The 25,315-nt window shown below is 36.2% G+C and overlaps 1 protein-coding gene across 1 annotated transcript in view; it reads left to right on the top strand.

The window, feature by feature from the left end:
* Positions 1-24,957, top strand: part of CUNH12orf40 (chromosome unknown C12orf40 homolog) — a 71,941-nt gene extending 46,984 nt beyond the window's left edge. The window contains 7 exon segments of the mRNA XM_045296389.1: positions 313-824; positions 1,495-1,558; positions 2,890-2,950; positions 3,051-3,098; positions 8,582-8,642; positions 17,872-17,954; positions 24,380-24,957. Of these exon segments, the coding sequence (XP_045152324.1) occupies positions 313-824; positions 1,495-1,558; positions 2,890-2,950; positions 3,051-3,098; positions 8,582-8,642; positions 17,872-17,954; positions 24,380-24,847 (1,297 nt within the window). The 3' untranslated portion in view covers positions 24,848-24,957.
* Positions 24,958-25,315: the final 358 nt, after the last annotated feature.

Below are 25,315 nucleotides of genomic sequence, written 5' to 3'. Positions count from 1 at the left end.
CTTAAAATATTTTCTTGTCTTAAATGGAACAGCAGTGACATACAGTGGTTGTCTATGTACTAGATCTTATAAGTTGGTCATGTTTCATTTTTTAGTAATACAGTAAATAGAACAATACAATACCATTTATATTGAAGTACTAAACTGAGTTTCGATTGTTTTTAAACTAAGTAGGGCATTAGAATAGCATATTAGATTGCGTAGGTATGTGTTGGCAGCTACTCATTATATCTCTAAGACTTTAACTTTAAGTGTTTCTGACTGGAAAACTCTATGCTTTTCTTGCTAAATATTTTTTTATTTGTCACAAAGGTCAGGAGATGGATATTTTCATATTGAAAGACCTATAATTATGGATGAAGATTCTGGAAGCATGAATGAAAGAAGAGAGTCAGACTTCATTACTGAAAAACAAACAGGGAAGCCTTTTTTTGGAGAAAATAGAGAAAGAGTTTTAAATTGTCTTAAAGATGTGAACCAGCTAACCCCTAGTATTGTATCAGAGAATTGTGACTCTTTCATTAGTCAAAATATGAGAAATGTATTAAATTTAGATAAACAGCAGATGAAAGAAAACATTAGCAGTATGAGAGATGTCTGTACAGTTTCTAGTTCTAGTGGAAATGATTCCACTAATAGATACATTCGGAGTATTTGTACAGTTCCAGAGTTGACTTTCAGCAGTTCCCCTTGTAATAGAACATATTATCCTGAGAAGTGTCAGCCAAACAAGAGCTGTCAAAAAGAATCCAACAATAGTGAACGAAATTATTTTAGTACATCTTTTGAGAAGCATTTTTGTCCAGCCAGCTCTGAAAAAACAGGTTGGTGTCATACGTGGACAATATAGAGCCCTATTATATGCAAATAACACTTATTAATCTGGTTTTTGCTAACTTCTAAACCCTCTTGTTCGTTTGTCACCTATGTGTGCTATTTATGCTATATGCATGTTATATATATATGTGCATGTCGTATGGGAAAATATCACCTTTTTACTCCAGTTTTAATATTATGTATATACTGTTTTTTTAAGACAAAATTTCATTTGTCATTAGAAATATTTCACAGTATATAATTACATATTTATTTTTCAATCATTTTATTGGGGGCTCGAACAACTTTTTAAAAAAAATTATTTTATTGGGGGCTCATACAACTCATCACAATCCATACATACATCCATTGTGTCAAGCACATTTGTACATTTGTTGCCATCATCATTCTCAAAACATTTGCTTTCTGCTTCAGCCTTTGGTATCAGCTTTTCCTTTTTTTCCCTCCCCCTCCCTCCCCGCTCTCCCTTCCCCCATGAACCCCTGATAATTTATAAGTTATGATTATTTTGTCATACCTTACACTGTCTGTATGTATGGGGACTATATGATAAAATAGATCAGTGATTTTTCTATGTCCATTTGCTAATAAGCTTCAAATGAAAAAATAGAAATAGACTGGTAAGTTTTGACATTAATGCACATTTTTATTTTAAAGGAAAATTTGAAAATTACCAAGAGAACTTACCAGAGAAAATCCAGAAATATCCAAGGACTAATATGTAAGTTCTTAGGTAAATCTGGGTAATTCAAATCAGTATTTAGTATAATGCAAATTGAGGAAGAGATGTTACTTTTTGGGGTGTGGACTTACTAACTTCATTGAAGCCACGTTATCATGATGTTTGTGATATTGCACTTTATAGTATTCATATTTTCCAGAAATGCCTTCCTTCTTATGCTAACCTGAGGTTGATTAAATTTGAGAAAATCAATTGATGCGTTTAAGAAACTTCCATATCCATCAGAAACTCAGTGCTACAGTAAGAAGTAGAAAGATCACACATATAGGAATATTTATTGGAGAGAGAAGTACATTTTCTTACTTTTAGAAGCTTCCATGTTTGGTTAGCACAGAATCAGAATAAAGGGAAGCTATAATTCAAATGTTAATGTGATAAGCAGTCATATGAATCATTTATGATATAGAACCCTCACTTCAATGTCAATATTTGTTTTCAGAGACTCTACGTTTTCTTTGATTGAGGGTTACCATTTTTGCCACTCTAGTACTGATACTTTCTCTTCTTCCCCTATAAAAACAATGAGACCCCCTCACGTTTTTTTTCCTCTTATCATTGCTGACACACAAAGTGTGCTGTTTAATCTTATCTATAATGGGCTCATTAAAAATAAACATGTTTCTAAAGAGTTTGGGAGTCTTATTGATTCTTGTATATAGTCATTTTCAATTCATAGATAATAAAAGTTTATTTTAGCTAGTAGTTCCAGATGAATGTAAACTTTTTGAATGGATAGTAATGCTGGTTTAGCTAGTGTTAGTGAATGAAGAACTAAATCATGAACTGGAGTAGATTTTCATTTTGGAAGGACATTTTATGGAGGTTTTAAAATATATATACATTTTTAAAAAAGATTATATGCACTTGGCACATACAAATGGATTAAATTTAGATTCACACATTATTTTATAAAATTAACAAATTATGCTCTTTAATTGTGAAATCTCTGAAGGTCCAGAAGTTCTTAAGTGAAAAACAGAGTAAGAGACATCAAGTTTGTAAATGTGTTTTATGAAACGGATGTAGAACATGGTCTCCAAATCTGGGTACAGATCTAGTTTAGTTAGGAGGGTAATTTCAAAATATAGAACGCTGAGTCTGACCCACATTTACCACATAGGCTTCTTAGAATGGCTTTTATCAATATATTAATACAATTAATACACTAATTTTGATAAATTATACATTTATTTTTTATAAATGTAAAATCTCATAATTTTGATCTGCAGCCAAGTGTGGAAGCTATAATTCAGAATAATACTTTTCAGAGTGACGGCAAATGTGCATATGATTTTATTTATGATCTTTAGAGGTAAAATCCCTTTGGAAGAACCAGATTCTGAAAACTCATGGGACATTGGACCTGACGAGGTAAACTACACGTTATCACATTGTTCTTTATAATGAAATGTTTATTTGAAAACATTATTTTTATGCTGACTTCTACATTTTTTGTATTTTCTTCCTCTAGCCACAAGGTCAGCAGTTCCAACCCACGAGCCGTGCAGTGGGAGAAAAGGTCAGGCTTCTGCTCATGTTAAGATTTATAGTCTTAAAAATCCAAAGGGACAGTGCTATTATGCCTTATATGTTTTCTATTAGTCAGAATCAACTGATGGCAGTGAATGGGTGGTAAATCTGGGGAGTAAATTAAATATTTTAATAAGTATATACAATATTTCTTCTAAATGAAAACACTTGAGGTTTCAGTGTGCCAATAATGGGCATAGTTATGAATCTGAAATATTGGAATGTCTATAAATATTTTTCCTGTTTATAATAAGGGTGTATGGCTTCGGGCATTATGTATGTTGATTAACAAAAGAGTTTTATCATATAGCATTTGGCCACCAGCTACTCCAAGGGGAAAAGATCCAACTTTGTACTCCTGACAAGAGTCACAGTCTTGGAAATTCACAGGGGCAATCCTACCCTGTCCTGTAGGGTCGCTATGAGTTGGCCTCGATTTGGTTTGGTTTGGGGTTTGGTCTTAACTGACAGTGTTTGCACTTTGCAAATTATTTTCTCTTTTTAGCTTTAATACAATGCCTGGATTACATTTAATAATTTATTTAGTAGAATGTAATGAATGTCTCATATATACAAGGCATTAGACATTAGCAATACCGTGGAGGTAAAAGCAATTTTTGTTCTCATTAGGCTTATAAGCTGTGCACCATATTCTGTCAGATAGATAAAAACATATGGAACCAGTCTTTAAGAAGCTATAATCTGGTAGCTGGACAGAACCAGGAAAAAAATAGAATGCTTTAAGATAAATTGCTCCTCTTGGGGTTTTTTACAAAGTACAGTGGCAGCCTATTAAGACATTTCTAAGTGCCATAGGTAGTCAAAGAAAAGTTCATAAAGCAGTAACTATTGATATGATTATATTTTGACAAGTTTACCAGATGGACAAACTGCCTGAGGAAAATAAGCATTGGTAGAAACTAAAATATGAGGAAGTAAATATAATTTTAGGAATTTAGTAAGCACCTTACATCTTTGTTTTCATTATTATTACATAAATTATAAGGGACAGGGGAGTGGTCAGGAACAATTCTGAACAACACAAAGGATCATGTTATAAATGGTTTTGTTATACTGAATGGTATACTGAAATTTAGTTTCACTAATCAGACATTGAAGTGAAGACATTTTAGCCAGGGAGTATGATGCTGTTAGAGTATTAAAATGTTGACTTTGATAGCAATAAGGCAAATCTGAGAAGCAGCAAGACAAAGCCAGAAGTAATAAGAACTTGAAATTGAGCAGTGGCAATAGGGGTAGAAATGAGGAAAGAGTTATCCAAAGGTTTAGGAAATCTAGGTTTGTGAGGACTCTGTGATTTTTGACTAGTTAAAGGATAACAAACACTTGGATTTATGACTTGGATAAGTGAGTTATTGTTAGAACGGTAATGGTTAGTTGTACCCTCTTTTACAGAATAAAGATGTCATGGAGAAAGAGACTCGGTTCCTAATTTCTAATCCACCTAGATGTGCTCAGGTAGACAGATCTTACTAATGGAATGTGAGTCGAAGGGATGGGCATAATTTTCAGTCAATTCTTTTAAGAAGTGGTAATGTCTTCTTTTCTGATGGACAGATGGTAAAGCCACAAGGTGAAAAGTCCTGGGTTTCTAAATCACTAAATGGGCGAAAATTGCCTGCTGACCAGGAACATCTGCTTTTAACTCTCACATGAGAGATAGATAATTGTGCTTGAATATTATGTATTTTATGGTCAATTTTTAACAGAATCATATATAGCATTACTTAATTCAGAAAGGAACACATTTCTATGGGAATATGGAAGAGTGATTTGTTGAGGTCATTTGAGAGTCTTCTGAGGAAGCTATGATCTACTTGGGAATGCGTCCTTGACATTTAAATAGATAGGACTAGATCTAAAAAGAGATATTTAGTCTCTAGTAGATAGCTCACAGTTGAATACATTTGTGTATATTATTCCCAAGAGAAAATGTATAAAATAACAACAAAAGTTGACAGACTCTCCAGAAACAACACTATTTAAGTTTGGAGGATGTGCAGGGAAAAATAATCCAGAAGAGAAAATCTAAAATAAGCCGGTGGAAAGGTATGAAGAAGGCCAGAAGAGAGGTTGCTCGGGTTGGAATTGACTTGATGGTGGCGAGTAAGAAGAGTAGCATTAAGAAAGTAGAGACTGTGAAGGGGGTACATTTGCTCAGCAATATTGCTGCTATTACTACTTTGAGGAACTCAGAGTTTCTTAAAATATGAAAAATATATATTTCACTACAAAGGAATTAAAAGGCTTAACAAACAGGCTTTGTTTGACCACATCTATGTCTAGGAAGCTGGCAGCTTTAATGTGGCTAGAGCAAGTCAGAAAGAAAACAAACTCATTGGTGGACCCTGAAGGGGATCAAGTGATGCTGTGTTAGATTGTGTGGACCAGAGAAGCAAGTCCAGTGACACTCAGGAATGTATGAGCAAAGAGCTTTATAGAGAAGAGCAATGGTATTAGTAGGTCTCCCTCCAAAACACCCACACTCTCCCCCCACCCCCCGCCAAAGCTATATATTTGTTTCTTACTGAACAACCTTATTAGCTTCAATGTCCTCTCCATTACACTTAATATATTTGTCAAATCTGTGATTTGTTCTGAGCGACATTTTCGAATGCTCAATTTATTCACTACAAGCACACATAAAACAGTCTAATAATCCTAATGTTCACTCAAAATACAATATCATTTCAAACAAATATCAGTTATAGGGGCAACCCACTACAGTATTACTTCCGCATCATAGGCCCAATAAGCATTGCCTTCATTGATGTACTCACCTGGGTAGATGTGGAGAGAGCAGGAGTTGATGTCTCCTTGGTTCCTAGATCTCTGAAAAGTCAGTGTCTGGGTTTATATAGGCAGGGCAGCTGGTTTCTTGATGTCACTCTGGTCTTACTGGCATCCTCCAGACTTTCTGGGGTGGCTCTTTGGACCATCTGTTGATTTTTGGCAGTGGTCCAACATCTGAGTTGGGCCTAAATATCAGACTTTCATTTCTTTTCCAACATGGAGTTTCTTGTGTTTACATCTTGTTAGGCAGTTCAACGTCTTGTAAGGTAGTTGTATAATGCTCTCACCATGGTTCCATTCTTGGAGACATTTTTCAAACTCATCTGGATGGCTGAAAGGACCTCCCTTGTTTTTTTTTTTCTTCACCTATTCCAAGTTGTCAAATCGCTGTCCTTTTCCCTCTTCATTCATGGAAACAAAAAGTTGCATGGAGCGAGGTCAGGTGAATGAGGGGTGTGGGAAGAAGAGAAGCATGCTGTTTTTTGCCAAAAACTGGTGCACTGAGATGGCTACATGAGTGGGTGCATTGTCATCATGCAAAAACCAGTCCCCTGTCTGCCACAAATCAGGCCTCTTTTGTCGCACACTGTTATGCAATCTTTTCAGGATCTCTAAATAGAAAGCATGATTAACAGTCTGACCTGGTGGAATGAACTCCAGCTGCCCATGAGTTGACATTTTTGTCCATTTGGGAATTAGAAGGATGTTCAGAATGAGGTTTGTGATCAATCAACATTTCACCATTTTTAAAACTAGAAAACCACTCCTACACTTGAGTTTTTCTCATAAGCTGTCCTTGTAAGCTGTGTTCAACATCATAACAGTTTCTGTGGCACTTTTCCTGAGCAGGAAAAAAAATTTCACAGCTACACACTGTTCTCTGAAATCAGCCATAACAAAAAAATGAGATTCGAATAAAACTGCCTTTACAAAAAAAATTCACTGTGACCAGAGTGAACTTCCCAGGCAATACCACTGAGTGCACTAACTCAGAGTGAGTTGCCCATTGCTCATCTTGCAGGGAAAAATAATGTACTACGAAAGCTCTGCTATGTGCAATTCCATTTTTTGGGAGGTACCCCCTCATATATTGAGAAAACACCCCAGTCCAGGCTAGATCAAGTCCATAAGTCTGATATTAGCCCATATGTCCGTTACTAGGCCACACATTCCTCTTCAGACTCAGGTTGCCACTTGCAATGATGCTGAATGGAGGAAGATCACAGGCCAGTGGGTGGAAAGTCATGAATCAGTGGCTGTGGAAGCGACACGGCTGTCTTCACAGGTCTCCACCACATGACTTGCTCAGGTTTCAGTGTAACTCCTCATGGCTTATCCACAGGAAGATGAAGGCAGAGAAAGTGTGTGATCTGCCTCCAGGAAGAAAGGATTCTGCCTCCCAGAATCCTCATGAGAAGGCCATGCCCCCAAGGAGGCATCATCAGGCTGTGACCTGATTGACAAGCTGGACTTGACCCCTTCGCTCTTAATATCCTCAAGTTGACACAAGATTATGTACCTACCACAGATGTGATGAGTTCTCTGGGCTGGACTAGTGTGGTACTTTTAATTCATGATTCTAAGCCAGAACTAAAGGTACACTAGAACCCTACATAAAATCTTAGATTTTGTCAATGCCAAGCGGCTGCATTGTATGGGGAGGTTCGTAAGGAAAATCCAGCATGCACAGAAGGTAGGGGTAGATTAAAGAGAATGGCGGACCTCTCCAGCTTGAGTAATTGGCCACAGACTTATGGGAATCCTGCCAGAGGATATTGGCAGAATTCTGCTCTTCCAGTTCTTCTGTAACCTGTGTGGTGTTTCTTTACACTCCCTGGTTTATAGACTACCCCCACGTGGTCTCTGCCTCTGGTGTGTGGCTGTGTGTATTTCTTTTGTTTTTTAATAAGTCATCATTGAGAAGGGATCAGGTTTAGGTTCCATACCCTCATTAACAAAAGTTTTATTCTCATACAAAGTCATATTCACAGGAATGGGGGTTAGTGCTTCAACATATCTTTTGGAGGGAACATAATTCAGTCCATAGTAGGGTGATTCAGAACCACATTCTCGAATCAGAATTTAATAAAATTAGGATCCACCAAAAAACAATCCTTAATCTTCAACTTCATGGTAAAAAACACTCTTAAAAAAAAGAGAAAAAATTAAAATAAATTGAGATTTATAGAAAGTGATGAATACCAAAATCAATGATGTTTTACTGAAAATGTATATCTTTAAAAGATTATATAACAAAACAAAACATGGAAAACTGAGGAAGTAAACTGATGCACATTTCAGAAATCATATAAAGACTGACAAAATAAATAAATCCTCAAATTGCCTGCCTATTCCAACTGTAACTAAGGTGATTATCTGAATTTTCCATTTTTGTCTATAATTGATGTCTCTACAGTGTCTATTCTGTGGATTGCTCTTTATAAGCCAATTTAAATTTAACTTAATTTAATGTTTGAAACAGGATAATTTTCTTCATGCAAGAAAATCTTTGTTGTAAAGTATTGTAATAGAAGAACACATGGCATGAATTGGTACAATTTCAAAATAGCGTTTCTGACTTTTTTTGAATAAGAGCATTGAAATAGGACGGATATAAGAGCACACTTGAAAATTGTTAAATTGTTTATTTTCTTCTAGATTCTGGAAGAAAGAGGAATGTTTTCTTTAGAAGGGAGGCCGATACCTACTAAGAAAATCTGTCAGTATATAACTGTATAAATCAATTTTATTATTTCTAAAAGTTGTAACTTAAATAAAAATCAGTTAAATTTTAAATAGTTTTAGCTCTTAGTGAGAAAAAATATATATTAGACTATACTAGTAGTTGCAGTTTACCCTTTAAAATTACTTTTGTTTGTAAATATATTACATGTGATGAGTATTCAAGGCATATATGCACAATTAGTAAAGAATGACAATGCACATATCTTTAAACTCATATAGTGTATGAAATAATACATAATCAGTATCTTTGATGGTTTCTTTTACTGCATTTCCTATTATACTCCTAGGGGTAACTATTAACCTGTACAATTTGTTTCACACATGAATTTTTTTTTAATTCCGAGAATTTGAACTTTATGTAAACCAAGGAGGCAAACTGCTTATGCAGTTAAGCATGCAACTTAGGTACATAAAAAGGCAGATCTTGTGATCTGCTTCTGAAAGAAAAATCCTATGGAGGACAGTTCTATTTTGGCATACATGGCATCATCATGAGTTAGAATGCTCTCACTTAGCAACAGCAGCAAACATTTGGCAATGCTGCTAAAATAGGGCTTTTATAATATAGCCTCAGCCATAGCGATTGTGGTGAAACTATGGATTTTCTTGAATCTAGTATTGATAGGGAGGCTTAGGTGGTACAAATGGTTTGCCCTTGACTACTGTTCACCAAGTTTGGCAGTTCAAACATACCCAGAGGTGCTTAGAAAAACAAGACTGCTGATGGGCTTTGGGTCTCCACTCTGCTCTCCCCCTCATTCCCATTGATATGCTTTTTGTTTGTTTTGTTTTGGGTCTTTGATGCCTGATACCTGATCCCATGGACACCTCATGATCATTCAGGCTGGTGTGCTTTTTCTTGTGAGCTTTGATGATTCTCAGCTAGATGACCACTTGTTTATCTTCAAGCCTTTAAGACCCCAGATGCTAAATCTTTTGATAGCCAGCACCATCAGCTTTCTTCACCACATCTGCTTATGCACCCATTTTGTCTTCAGTGATCGTGTCAGGGAAGGTGAACATCACAGAGTGCCATATTAGTAGAAAAGATTGTTTTTGCATTGAGGGCGTACTTGAGTGGAGGCCCAATGTCCGTCTGCTGCCGTAATACTTTATAATTAAATATATGTACATAGCTCTATCCCCCTGTCGTATAAAAATTATTTACATATAGACATGCCTATGTTTGGACCTCTATAACTGTCCTATGCCTCCCAGTTCTTTCCTCTATTTCCTTTTACTTTCCTCCTGTCCCACTATCATTTTCGGCCTTCATTCAGGTTTTGGTAATTCTTTTTGGCTACATTGCCCTTAAGCCCCCCAATAAGGGGAGCAGTGATGCTAGGAGGGTAAGGGTAGATAGGGGGCTTGAAGGGGGAACAGATCACAATGATTGACGTATGGTCCCCATCCCAGGGAGACGGACAGCAGTTGGTGTGTAAAACATGAAAAGAAAGATAAGGAATAATTTATAAATTATTAAGGGGACATGGGGGAGGGAGGGAGGGAGGGAGACAAGTGAGGAGCTGATGCCAGGGGCTTAAGTAGAAATAAAATGTTTCAAAAAGATGACAACATGTATAAAGATGTGTTTGACAAAATGGATGTATGTATGGATTGTGATAGAGATGTAAGAGCTTCCAATAAAATAAAATAAAAATTTTTTAAAAAAGAAAGAAAGAAAAACAAGCCTGACACTGCTTCCAATCTTAGGGAGCATTTCTCCCCTGCACATTCTTCCCGTGAGCTAGAACCATGTGGCTGGATAGTGACTGCCAACAACTGTGAAGAGAGCACTGGTCTGGGAGGTGTTTCATTCTGTTGTATGTAGGGTCCCTATGAATTGAAATGAACACGGCAGCACCCAACAACAACAGTATATATAGCTGATAGATAAATATAGACGTTTTAATTTGTTCTCTTTCTTTTCCATGTTCAGTAGCCACTGACATTTCTTTTTCTATTAAATCTATTTGTCTTTTGACTCATTATGTTTTGGTTTTTATTCTTAATCTTTAAATGTTTTTTATATTTAAAGAGATTTCAGTCTTTATGATGGAAGTCACATATATTTTCTTCTAGTTTATCATTTAATTTGGTTTTCATTTTGTTTATAGTGGAGCTCTGGTGGAGTAGTAGGTTCAAAGGCAGTGAATCTCATAATTTCCTTAGCTTTGCAAGCAACTTCACAGTTTTTTCTTACATAGTTAAAATTATTAATAATTTCTTTATTATTACTAGACTTAATTAGAAAAAGTATTCACACTCCAGTGTTACAAATTAATTTACCCATACTTTCTAATGTTAGTGTGATTAAAATTTCTTTCACATTTAAATCTTCAGTCAACTAAAAGTTTGTCCTGATAATAGGTGTTGAGGTGTATATGGATTCATGTTGTAAACCTGGATTTTTTTCCTCTGAGTGTTTCTGGTGCCACCTTTAGTCTATACTAGTTTTCCATGTATATCTGAGTCTACTTTTAGATTTTAATTAATGTCTTATTTGGGTTTGTAATATTCTTGTGTTTTGTAATGTACATACTAATTTTATTTTTATGATCATTTAGTATGCTTCATATGTGGAAAAATTGTACCTCCTTTTGCACTTTTAAAATATGGGTTTTCTGACTATTGTTGACTGCTATTTTTTAAAAAGAAATTTGAAATGAATTTATCTAACTCAAAGGACTTCGTTTTATTAGAAAATTGTTAACATGCACTTGTTAATTTATTGTGAATTGTCATTCTTTTTAAAAAAAATCATTTTATTGAGGCCTCTTACAATTATAACACCCCATACATCAATTGTCATACATACATTAAACATTTTTCATACATACATCATGTCATTCTTTTTTTTTAAATCATTTTATTAGGGGCTCATACAACTCTTATCACAATCCATACACACATCAATTGTGTAAAGCACATTTGTACATTCATTGCCCTCATCATTCTCAAAACATTTCCTTTCCACTTAAGCCCCCGGCATTAGGTCCTCATTTTTCCCCTCCCTCCCCGCTCTGCCCTCCCTCATGAGCCCTTGATAGTTTATAAATTATTATTTTGTCATATCTTGCCCTGTCCGACGTCTCCTTTCACCCACTTTTCTGTTGTCTGTCCCTCAGGGAGGAGGTCACATACAGTTCCTTGTAATCGGTTCCCTCTTTCCTACCCACTCTCCCTCTACCCTCCCTATATCGCCACTCACACCACACTGGTTAAGATGGTGTCAGGTCCTATCTAAAACCAAGAAATATCTTTCCACTAGATCAACTTCTCATGAATTGTCTAAAATACCATCAAACAACTAGGAAGTTTCCTTTTGAGGGTACACTACCCTCCTAGGGGGCCAGAGTCTGTGCACCTGAGGGCATAGATCCTGTCTATGAAGAACGGCACCACAGAAAGGCTCCTGCAAAGCACTGCCACGTAGAAAGACTGGCTTAGATTGTCCACACTGCAAGTTTTGAAGAGAATCCTTTTATGTTAAGATTCCTATTTTTGTAATGTTAGCAATGAGTTCTTTTTGATCAATCTTTGATCACTTATACCCAGGCTGCTAATCTACAGGACGTTAAAAATGTGTTCTTTAATCGTTATTTTCTAATATTATTGATCCCTAATCCATATCTCATACAAGTCAACTACTTACTAATTTAACAACTGCTATAATTTTTCATTCCCCTAGAAAAAGCTCCTTGTTTAACCAGAGCTTCACCAAGATTCCTTTTTATCTGTTACTTACTGTGTTATATATTTTTTCTCTTGGACATCTAATAGTTTAGTCTTTTATTTGAGTGGATTTGAACTTTTCCTTTAATAGTTTTCTTGGGCTCTTTTAGCTTTCATTTTATACTTTCTTTGTCCATTAAATAACTGCTGAAGTTCTTATGTATATTTTGTGTTTGCTGAATTAATTCTTATTTTGAGACTTTTAGTTTGTTTGTTTTGTTGGCTGAATTTTATTTAGCTTATTTTTGGTTTGTTTCCCTCTGTCAGGATACTCTTTTTTCTCATTTTATGACCCCACCCCCATTTTTAGTAACTTTATATGGTTATTGGTTATTATTTTATTGCTATTGCTTTTGTTCATCTTGATTGGTACTGGACTAGCAGTAGCAGGATCTTATGGGGAAGAAAGGGGTGAGTGTTCTTAGTTCAGACATTGAGTCATGTTGTTTTTTAAAAGAATGTGCTCCTGCTCGCACTCCTCTTCTTTCCCCTCCTCTTCTCCCTCTTCCTCTCGCTCGCATTTGCTGATTTCTCTTTGCTGTCGTCCTTCAGTAGGGGCTTTATCTTCTATTGATTTCTTTCCCCCTTACCATCCACATATTCAGGAAATGCCTCTGGCTTTCAAAATGCCTCTGTCTCTTCTGGAAGAAGTGTGATTTTTAAGCCCCTTCCTTGATTGCTCTGCTTGCCCTGATATTCAGCAGAGACTTCTGCTCTGTGGTCATTGTGGCTCATTCAGAGCAGACCCCTCTTCTGTAGGGGCTAGTTTGTCCTATGTGCCCTCACTTAATTTAGATTATTTCCACCACCTAAAGAACAGAGTCTCCATTGGATTCAGTTCTGTGAATCCCAGAGCTGGGTCTGCTGATCTAAGGTATTAAATTCACTTTTATATGGATTGAAACTATAGTTATACTGTGGGCCTTTCCTCTGATTGATAGTTTTAGGAGAAGTTATGGAGATACTTTATCTTATGAGAACTCATTATTTATATCTTGTAAAAAAATATTCATTTAAACCAATGGCATTCATTTCTTTCCATGCTTACAATAGATATTAGTTCTTAGGGGTGAAACCTGGAAATTCAGCAGTGGTGCTCATTGACCAGAGATAATCAACAACAACAAGAACAATGAAAAAGTTCATTTTTTCTGTTGTAGGCCGATTGTAGAATTTTAAAATTCAAAATGTTGTTATTAGTTGCTGTCTAGTTAGCCCTCGATTCATGGCAACCATGAACAGAGCAAAACACTTCCTGGTTATTTGCCAATGTGGTGATTGGTTGAAGATCACACCGCTGTGATCCATAGGGTTTTTATTGGCTGATTTTGGAAGTAGTTCACCAGTCAGTCTTAGTGTGGAAGCTCTGCTGAAATCTATGTAGCAATCACAGCAACATGCAACCTCCCCTGACAGAAGGTTGTGGTGTCTGTGCATGAGGTGCATTGGCCTGGAATTGTGTCTGAGTCTTTGGCATGGGAAATGAGATTTCTATCACTGAATGCCTTCTGGACCCAAAATTTATGGTTGCCAAATCTTATGTGGCTATTCAATGGAAATGAAATTGTTTTAAACACTGTTATCAAATTAACACATGATACAAAAGGAATTAAAATGAAAAGCAGTAGTAACTTGTTCTTCCTCCATTTCATCATTCAGAAGTAGCTGTCCTTAATGATTTCTAATTTTAGACTATTTTGCTTGTTTGTTAACTTTATCTTTAGACTTCTTGCTTTAATAAATATTGAATTTTCTTAGACCCCTCTCATCTGTCATCCCATCTTTATACAGTATCATGTAAATTGCTTATGTATTACTTCTCTTTACAACTATAAATAACAAATTTAAGCCATCTTTACTCTTTGCTTCCTCCATCTGTTCCCCTTCCCTTTCTGTCTTGGTTTCAATATACATCGAGATTACCAAGGCTGTGTCTGGAAATGCAGCATAGTAAAGTAGTTTACATCATTAAGTGCATGAACTGGAGTCAGATTGCCTGGCTTAAATGTCAGCTTTTCTATTTAATGACTGTAGAACCCTGGGTAAGTAGCTTAACTTGACTTTGCCTCGAATTTTTTCATATGTAAAATGAGAGTATAGTTTCAGTTACTTCATTGTTTTGGGGTTGTTTAAATCAGTTAACATATATAAGCTCACTGCCACCATGTCTATTCTTCTGTCTTTTAATGTCCAAGAACGATGGGAGTAGAAAACCTGATCTTTCCCCTGTAGAGCTGCTGGCGGTTTCAAATTGCTAACCTTGTGGTTAGCAACGTAGCACAAACTCCACCATACCACCAGGGTTCATTTAACATACATAAGGGAGTGTCCAAAAGTTTGTGGAAAAATTCCATTCTATTATTGTAGTAGTCAACTTTATTCCTGTGACCACCATCATACTTTCTTGCTTTATCTGTATAACTGCCCTTGTTTACTTAACCCATTCTTAATCTCTGATTGTTCTTATTTCTTTCTCATGTTTTCTGTTTTAGTATTTTATTACAAGTTTGAGCTAATTTTTTTCCTTTTACTCAGACTTTTAAAAAAATCATTTTATTAGGGGCTCATACAACTCTTTTCACAATCTGTATGTACATCATTTGTGTCCAGCACATTTGTACATATGTTGCCCTCATCATTCTCAAAACACCTGCTTTCTACTTGAACCCTGGATATCAGCTTCTCATTTTTCCCCTCCCTACCCGCTCCCTGCTCCCCCTTGATAATTTATAAATTATTATTATATCATATCTTACACCATCCGACGTCTCCCTCACCCACTTCTCTGCTGTCCGTCCCCCAGGGAGGAGGCCATATGTAGACCTTGTCATCTGTTCCCCCTTTCTCCCTCACCCTCCCTCCACCCTCCTGATATCGTCACTCTCATCACTGGTCCTGAGGGGTTCATCTGTCCTGGATTCCCTGTATTTCCAGTTCCTATTTGTACTAGTGTACATCCTCTGGTCCAGCTGGATATGTAAGGTAGAATTGGGATCATGATAGTGACCTTTTCACTCAGATTTGTCTGTTTGTATTTTCTCAGTGTTTTGTTGATAATTTGGTTACTCGTTCATATTTAAGAATGAGTAAATACAAAGGTTGGTTGAGAACTCTATGGATGTTTATATTGTTTGTCATAACATGGAAAATTATATGAGAGTAAGCAAACAAAAGAGTTGCTTATTAGTTTATTATATTCCAATTTCTTCACATGCCAGACTTTGTAGTTTACTCTAGGTAATGAACCATTTTAATATTATGTTTCCTGAGGGTTCACTTAATGTGTGTAGAGAAAAGGTCTCTTATTTAAAAAATAATATATATATATATATGGTAGATGGAAAGATCTACTTCTTGCTGTGTTCATTATTTTGCGGATCAGAGAAAGTTTGGGATTTGTTCCACATGCAGATTTTCTGTTACTACCTTCATTTTCAGTCCCATACCAGATGCTTATTTTTGAAAGTACTTGCCTCCTAAGACCAGAGCTGTCCTTGGGTTGGTTCTGGGGGACAGCTTTTTCATACTCCAGTTTTAGCGTCCCCTGCTGTGGGAACTCAGCAACAGCACTTTTCCTTCCCGTATCAGTTTTCCTTCCGATAGGTCGTCCCTCTCACAGTCTTTGTATCACTCTGCCCCACACTCCTTTACAACCTTTCTAATAGCATCTTGGGAGAAATAGAAGAGGAAATAAAGTAATATATTCTATTTTGAACTGAAAGTTTTCCTGTACAATTGAAAAGGATAGCAGGTGTTAAACTCATAAATTCAAATATGTTTCTTTCTATCTTAAATATTTGTTGAATGAAGGAATGACTGAATTGATATGTTAAAATGCTTAAATTAAACTATAAATATTGCACAGGACCGGGCAGTATTCCATTCTGTTATAGGTAGGATTAGTATGAGTTGGAACCAACTTGACGGATGTAATAACAACAACAACAACACAAATCTGTACCACATTCCCCTTTCTTCAGCTCTCTAGTTTTTGTTTTTTTTTTGTTTTTTACTGTCTGTAACTTCTATTGTAGTTTTTTGTGTGTGACTGTATTTGTCTTTCTCTGCTACTGAATTTATATTTTCATCAGCACATCCTTTTCTGTGTAGTTAATAATAAGCCATTCACCTAACTGACATCTTTCCCCTTTGGGCTTGTTGTATCTATGAACCTTTGGAGCCCTGGTGGTACAGTAGTTAAAGTGCTTGGATACGAACTGAAAGGTTGGCAATTTGAACCCTCTAGCCACTCCATGGGAGAAAGGTGTGGCAGTGTGCGATGGGGATTTACAGCCATGGTAACCCTATGGGACAGTTCTTCTCGTCCTTGTAGAGTTTAAACACATCAGAAGTAACTGGATGGCAATGGGTTTGATCTCATTTTGTATAGATCTTATTGGTTGCAAATGAACTTCAATTTATGTTATTACTAGAAAACTCTAGGCTTTCACTTTTCAGTACTCTCCGTTTAGTTGTTTTAGGAAGCCTGCTGTTTTGGCAGTGTGTATTTCCTTCTAGAATACTAAAGGTATGTTGGTTCAACTACTCCCTGTCTCTCAGCTGACTGAATTTAGAGTCTGTCCTTGAGAGTACCAATCCTGCATGCATGCATACTCATGATACTTGTTTCATTGTGTATAAGAATGTTTTGATAGGTGTTTATGCCCGTTATTCCATTACCTTTTCAAATATAACATTATTTTCATAAACAAGGAAGAAGGTATGATTGAAGTTATTACTGATTTATAGTGTTTATGTGTTGTCAGGTTTCCTAGCTTAGTTCCCAGGCCTATTTTAAAATGTATTTATAACCACAAGATAACATGGTAAGTAGATAATGTAAGAATATACAGTAGATGCTTTGGACTTTTTCATAGTTCTGATTGCACAATCAAGCCTCATTTACTAAATTAGCAAATACCTGATGCTTAGGTCCTAAGGCTTAGGATTTAATAAAGTTAGTTTATTTCATCTTTCTACAAGTTGTCACTTAGAGTTTGTTCACATAACAATGATTCACATATTGGGGAAAAAAGTCTAGTTGTATTTCACTGATGTCATTTATTTGCTTATGATACTATCTTGCCAATTGCTCTTGGATCAATACCAACTCTTGGTGACTTCAAGAATGTCACAATAGAGCTGTCTCCCATGGGTTTTCAATGGCTTATTTTTCAGAAATAAATCACTGTGCCCTCTGGAGCCACTTCTGGGTAGATTAAAACTTCCCACCTCTTGGTTAGCAGCAGCGTGTACTCCTTGCTTGTGATACGTATCCTACTTGCTTATAGGAAGAGCTTAAGCAGCCATGTAGCCTGTCAGAAACCCTACCTACTGAGGAGTTAACACTCAGAGTGCTGTGTATTATGTTAACGTAAATTGATTTTATTAGTGAAGCTTTTGTGCCTGTGTATATTTCATTGAATATTAATAAATACCATTCTTTATGAATTAATTTATATTTTCAGATCTTGATTCGTCACAGAGTAGTCAGTATACAAATTACTCTCCAAGACAAACAGATAGTTGTTTCAGTTCTAGTTCAGAGATGGTAAGTTATGCTGTTTTTTGCTTCTTAATATATGTTCTACTAGTTTTGAATTATTTGTACTTCTCATAGTTTATTTTTATATTATGAATAATTGGAGTTTCATATTATATACTAAAGAGAGATGTGATATTTCTGATAAACCACCAGTTTAACCGAGCCACTGCAGCTTTAAAAAGATCGAGTAAAACTGTCTCATAGAGATTCCAAGGCAGTTCCCTGACTGACACATTTGTCTCTTGTGGAGCAGTTAGCAATCATATTCTTAGCCACTGCATACCCAAAACAAAGGAAACCCACTGTTGTGGATTCAATTCTGATGTATGACGGACCTAGAGAACAGAATAAAAATACCCCATAACATTTCTAAGGTTGCGTGAATTTTTATGGGAGTACACTGCCATATTGTTAACCCACAGAGCAGCTGATGAATTTGAACTGTCAATCTTTAAAATTTTTTAAAACATTTTATTAGGATCTCTTACAAATCAAGCAGTTATGTAATTGCTGCCATCATTTTCAAAGCATTTTCTTTCTTTTTGAATTCTTTGATATCAGTTCCCCTTTATTCCGTCACTCCCCTACCCTACAACCCCCCTGAACCCTTAATATATTATCTATTTTTCCCCCTATCTTACACCATCCTGTGCATCCATTAACCTAAAATTCTGTTGTTCGTTCCCCTTGAGTGGGGTTACATCGTCACCAGTGCTATCAGTTCCCCATTCCCACTTCCACCCCCCCCCCTCTTTCCATCTCCTCATAGAATTGCTATTCCCATGACTATTTCTGAGAGCTTTGTGTATCTTGGATTTCGTTCATTGAAAGATCTCAGTTGAACTAATGTACATGCGCAGGTCTAGCAAGATTAGTGAGGTAAAACTAAGGCTATAATAGTGTGGGAGGAGGAAATTTTAAAGAACTAGAGGATAGTTATGTGTTTTATCAGTGCTATACTGCACCTTGGATATATCATCCCTTCTATACGAAGTGGCCCTTCTGTGAGGGACTGTCCAATTGTCTTACAGGTGGGTTTTGCATCTCCACTTTGTCCACACTCCTTCACATCAATTTGATTACTTGTTTTTGAACTTCTGATACCTGTTCCCTTCAACACCTCATTATCACACATGCTGGTGTGCTTCTTCCATGTGAGCTTTGTTGTTTCCCTGCTAGATGGCCATTTGTTTAACTCCAAGCCTTTGAGACCCCAGAAGCCATATCTTTTAGTAGCAGGGCACCATCAGATTTCTTCACCACATTTGCTTATGTACCCATTTTGTCTTCAGCGATCATGTTGGGAAGGTTAGTATTATACAGTGCCACATTATTAGAACTAAACATTCTTATACTGAGGTAAGATTTAAGTAGCAGGCCCAAAGTCCATCTGGTTCCTTGTTGTTTTAACATATTTACATACAGAGATAAATACACCTATCTCTATATATTTACATATGTATCTATATTTATACCTATATATATCTATCTATATTTATACACATATATATATATATATATAAAATTTTTACTTCATTGTTCTGTACTGTTTATTTTTTTCTTTCCTCTCTCCCACTATCATGTTTACCCATCATTCACCTCTCAGCAATCCAACTCGGAAACATTACAGTTGATCAAACACCACCAGGGACAGTATACCCTCCTTGCCGTCGATTTTAAATCCCTTGCTATTCCCCTGTCCCTGACGTTATTGCTCATCACTCCCCTCCCCTCATCTCCTCATATCCTATACCTGCCTAGCCCCCCTATGCCCCATTGGTCTGTAGCTGTCACCTTGGGATTGCTTATCCTGTCTATCTTATATAGCTAGACAACATCACCAACAAAATAAAAGAAAACAAAAAATAGCTCCAGGTCTGACTTTGTGAATATCCCCCAGCCATTTCAGATAAGATGCCAAGGACTGCCTACCAATTCAGAAATTTACTTTGAGAGTTTTCTGGGACCTTTGTTTGCATTGCTGATCTGTTCTACTCCCCTCTTGGATTTACCCCCTTGTGAGGAGGTATCTTCAGTGCTGTCCTCAATAGTGTGTGATCTAGGGCTGAGATGTCATGTCTTGAGCTGGGCCTGGCTCTGCTGTCCTCTCTGTGAACTAGCTGCTCAGAGATGGCTTGACGTGCCAGAATGAGGTCTTCTCTCTCTCTCTCTTAATTTGTTCCCATGTGGATGGGATAGACCTGCCGCTCTCCCCCGACTGTATCTTCAGTACTGTCCTCCATATCGCTGTCATCTAGGGAGGGGGACATCATAACTTGAGCTGGGGCCGGCCTTGCAGCCCTCTCTGTTAATGCGCTGCTCTGTGCAGGTATGTTGCCCTCAAGGATTGGTGCACCAGAATGCGGTCTGCTTTCTCTCTCCCTTTCCTGAGGAGACATCAAAAGCACCCTTCCCATAGGTGGATTAGTGCCTTGCTCCCCCAGTACTGTTTTTTTTCTTTCCTCAAAGTGTATGAGAGGAGGAAAAGATATCTTTCAGCCCTGGTGCTATCTGCCACTTTTTACATTTCCTCTTTTTATTTTGATGCCATATGCTTCCTTCGGTTTTGTCTGACCCATGCCAGAGTACCTGGTCCTTACCCTAGAAACTATGTGGTATGTTCATTTTCCTCTATAAGCATTGTACTGTTTGAACTTACTGTAGTGGACTACTCATGTTGTACTTGTTATCCTTTTGTGCTTGGCTAACTTCACTCAACATAATTTCCTCCAACTCTTTCCATGAGATGACATGCTTTATGTTTTCATTGCTGCTTTTTAGGGATGCATAATACTCCATTGTTTGTGTATACCAGAGCTTTTTAAACCATTCATCTTCTGATGTAAGTTCAGGTTGTTTCCAATTCTTTGCGATTGTGAACTGTCCCCCATTGAACATTGAAGCGCAGTTGTCTGGTTGTGGTCTGTTTCTTACTTCTGGGTATATGGCCAGTAGGGGGATTGCTGGGTCATAAGGTAACTTAATTTCCATTTGTTTTAGGTATTGCCAAATTACTTTCCTTAAGTGTCTATAAGACCACACAGAGTGGATGAGAGTTCCTATCTCACAATACCCCCTATACCATGTGTTTCTTTCTGATTTTTTTGAATTGGGCTATCTTTGAGGATGTTAGGTGGTATCTCATAGTTGTTTTAATTTGCATTTCCCGGATGTGAAAACTACCAATCTTTCAGCTGAGCACTTTAACTATTCCATCACCAGGGCTCCTTTAATAATATTAAAAATGATGACTTTCTCTTCTTTGAAAACATTTCTTTTATTTGTATTATTATTCTAGCTTCCTTTATACTTCTCTGATTACTGCTTCATACCTTTGCCTGCTTCCCCTTTACTCTTCTTGCAATATAATGAGCGCATATTTAGTGTTTGGTTCAAGACCCTCTTCTTCTGTTAATCTGTATTTTAAACCCTACATAGTGATATTTGTTATAATGCTTTGATCTATTATTTGGGTTATAATAATGCCCGAGGCTGTGGCTAGCCTCGACCCTCATGTAGATATTCAGAATCCTCTCAGAAATTTCATTTTGAAACTTCACAGGAATCTCTCCTTATCTCTAATTGAACCCAATTTCTTTTTTCCAAATCTGGTAACTGTTATTTCCCATAATAGTAGGTATCTATTTATCTAGTTGTTCGTTTCAGAAACTTAATAATCACTTTGCCACTTCTTTGTCTCATTTGCCTCCTGCAGCCACTTTCAGTCCATTACTACATCATCCAAGCAGTTATCTCCAAAGTAAATTGAACATTTTTCTACTTGTCTCAACCTCTGGTGCCAATTTCCAAGTCTTGTTCTTGAACTCTTCTTGTTTCTAAGAGATCTGTACATCCACTCTTGTCTCACTTTGTTCTCTAATTAGTAGTCATTATGATCTGTTGAAAACATAAATTAAATCACACTATTTCCATGTTTAATTACTCAATGGATTCCAAAGTTACTTTAGAATATAAACTCCATAATGTGACCTTCAGGCCCTGTGTAGCCTGATCCCTGGATGCATTGCTGATTTTTTCTAGTGTCATTCTCGCTTGCTCACCATGCTCCATACCGTTGGTTCACTTTCCTTAGTGTGTCATTCTGATTTTGCTTTTCAGGATTTTGTACAATGTTTCCTCTTCCTGGAATATTTTACTGTACATTATTTTTCTATAAATTTCTGTTTAAATATATTACTTCTTCAAAGGGCCGCCTTTTGTTTCCTCAATCTGAATTAGACTTCTTTATTATGCTACCCAAGAAGCTCTGGTGGTATAGTGGTTTGCATTGGGCTGCTAACCACAAGTCAAAAGTTCAAACCCACCATCTGCTCTTCAGGATAAAGATGAGACTCTCTGCTCCTATAAAGATATACCGCCTTAGAAACTCACAGCAACAGTTCTACGTTATCCTATAGTGTTGCTATGAATAATAATAGACTCAACAGCAGCAGGTGGGTGGAGCTTTCATGGCCAAATGGGTAAAGTGCTCAGCAGCTAAGCAAAGGTTATGGTTAGAACCCACAGCCCACTCCCTGTGAGGAAGGTGTGGCAGTCTGATTTACAGCCTGGGAAATACACTGGGCCTGTTGTACTCTGTCCTTATAGTGTTCTTCTGAGTCACTGTTAACTTGGCAGTAATGGTTTGTTAGGGTTTGACGTTACGTTCACAAAGTACCTCCATGACGTTTTCTTTATAGTCTTCTCAGTACTATGTACATGAATGTGTGAGATTATTAGATGAATGTAATTTCCCCCTACTCGGATGTGTGTTCTAGGAGACAATAAGTGTGCATGTTTCACTCACATTGCAAATGCTCAATAAATATTTCTCTTAAAGAAGTACATTAAACTTACTTTATCCAATTAATGCTCAGCCAGCTTCAGTATAATTTCTTGGACGTATTCTTTTGTTTTAGTACCAATAAGGTATGGTCTATGCCTTATTTTAGTTTTTTTATAGTTTGTTTTCTATTAACTTAAACAATCAATGTGAGATTATCGTATATGACATTGTAAGATAAGGAATATTTGTGATATATAATATCGATTTTTCACGAGGTTGAAACATTTAAGGCAAAAGATTGGAATCCAACCTATTCTGAAACTTTAACTTTTCAGATAATACTTAGTTGAGATATTTATTGCTGTGGTGGATTTGATGTTCTATTAGCAAATAGTCTCCTTAGGTATTTATATGGTATATTTTCCACGAAACTTTGCCCATAAAAAGTATACTAGGGAAAGTAAAAAAGTTGCTGATAGATTCCTTTTCGTACATACCTGAGTGTATTACGAAGAAAATGTATTTCAGCATGTCTCAGCAGTCAGTGGATGGCAGCTGCCAGGTTCTCTTAGTGATACACTTGTATTGCTTTTGTCAGGTGCCTTACAAAATGTGTCCAAGCAGATCTATGGCTTTCAAGGGGATCTGTGAGACCAATTACACTCAAAGCAGAGAAAGCAGTTCAGGTTTTTAAAAATAATATTGATATAGTTTCTGGAAGGTCACAGGTCAATCACAGGGGCTTATTATAAGATAATTATAAACTACACTGGTAAGAAAAGGCCAGAAAATTTGTCCTGAGAATGTTTTCCAATCATGACAATCCACTGTTTATTCTTTAAGGGCAGCAAGGGCTGTCCAATAAGTATTTGGTGTGGAAAACCTTACTCCACGCGTCGTACAGCCCTGATGCTGGTTCTTTAGACTTCTCTTTGTTCCCATAACTCAAAGAAAACCGACAAGGATTTGTGCCCCTCACAGATGCCAAAACTTCCATTGTAAAGTAGTGTAAATAGAAGAGTGCAGAATTATGGGGGGAAAGATTCAAGAGATGAAGACACCGTCTTCCCAAGTTTATAAATATGGATGCAAGATATATAAGGAAATTGTAGTGTCATGTTTTTATATTTCTGTTTAATAAAGTTTTCTATGATTTTTTTAGTAATACATTTTATTTACCCTTATAGAATCAGTATTCTTTGAATGAGTGGGTCAATAAATGACTGATAGAATACATTCTTTGCCTTAGCTGTACCTTTTAAAGTGTCCCCATGCTTCTATTTTATTCTTTTTAAATGTTTGAAGTGTGTGTTGCATATATTTTCTTCTTTGTGGAAAGCGAATGGGATAATAAATTTTTTCATTAGGGAGACATACAATAAGAAACCTTAACCCCTAATAACCTTTGAATTTTACAAATGAAGACTAATATTAATTTTCTTTAAAAAAAATCTGTAATCTCCAGGGAGTTAGTAGGTTATAATTTATAGATTCTTGGATAATTTATCTGCTTTGATTTATCACAATCTCTTCTGTATTTAGAAATTTTCTAATATGGTTTTTAAGAATATCTACTTCTACGTGATTACACCAAACTTTAAAATTTTAAGTGTTATTTACAGCAAAATTATTAAATTTCTTTTAGCCGTCTGAAGATGAAGAGCAAATATTTCAGAAAAATGAAGATTCAGATAGAAGATTCATTAAAACCAAAGAAACAACTAGTAATACTTATCCAAACAGGATGTTAAATTTTCCAGACGACAGGATTATTAAAGACAATCACAATATTCACACACAGAATGACTATTCTCATCAGTTCTCAATTAAAATTGGTACAGATCAGTCTTCACGCTCTCAGAATAACTCTAAATACACATTGCAAAGCACAGCCAGCAATAACTTCATTCTGCAGGTTGTAAGATGTGATGCTTGGGTACAAACAGAGAGTCAACAAACAATGGAAGAAAAATTAGATGCTGCCATACAATGTGATATAATTTCAAAATGTAAATGTAGAAATGATACAGCTTCTCTTTGTAACATTGAAAACTGCACTGAAAATACTAAGACGGGTACCACTGGAGGGCAGGACACCCTAAAGAACAACTAAGATTCTAAAATCTCAGCCTGGATTTTTGCATTTCACTTGACCTAGGAAGGCAATCGTATTAGTTTAGACTTTTACTAACCAAGTAAGGAATGAGAAAATTGCAGCTAAGCATAGGCGAAGGAATTTATGGTTTATTTTGATATTTTATTTTTATTACTTTATGCATTTAATTTTTTACATAGGCATTTTATGAATAGGTTTAGTATGTTTTCAAGTTTTAGAAAGTTTTATATATGTAAATGTACTGACTATTCTTATGGTGGTTATTAATTGTGTTGTTAAATGGATTCAGAAATGTTTGATTGCTTTCTTAATTATTGCATTAAAAAGCTTGTACAGTTGCATCTCTAGCAAAAAATGTTCTTTCAAGATTTTAAACCAGAAATTAATACTAAATAATATCAAATACATTTTGTAGTTATTTATTCTAATACTATACTCATTTAGAACATGTCTTGCATTAGTATT

This window comes from Echinops telfairi, unplaced genomic scaffold (genome assembly GCF_000313985.2).
Source record: "Echinops telfairi isolate 266 unplaced genomic scaffold, ASM31398v2 ScPeMD7_7406;HRSCAF=8444, whole genome shotgun sequence".
NCBI classification, from domain to species: Eukaryota; Metazoa; Chordata; class Mammalia; order Afrosoricida; family Tenrecidae; genus Echinops; species Echinops telfairi.
This window is presented reverse-complemented; position numbering and strand designations above follow the sequence as displayed.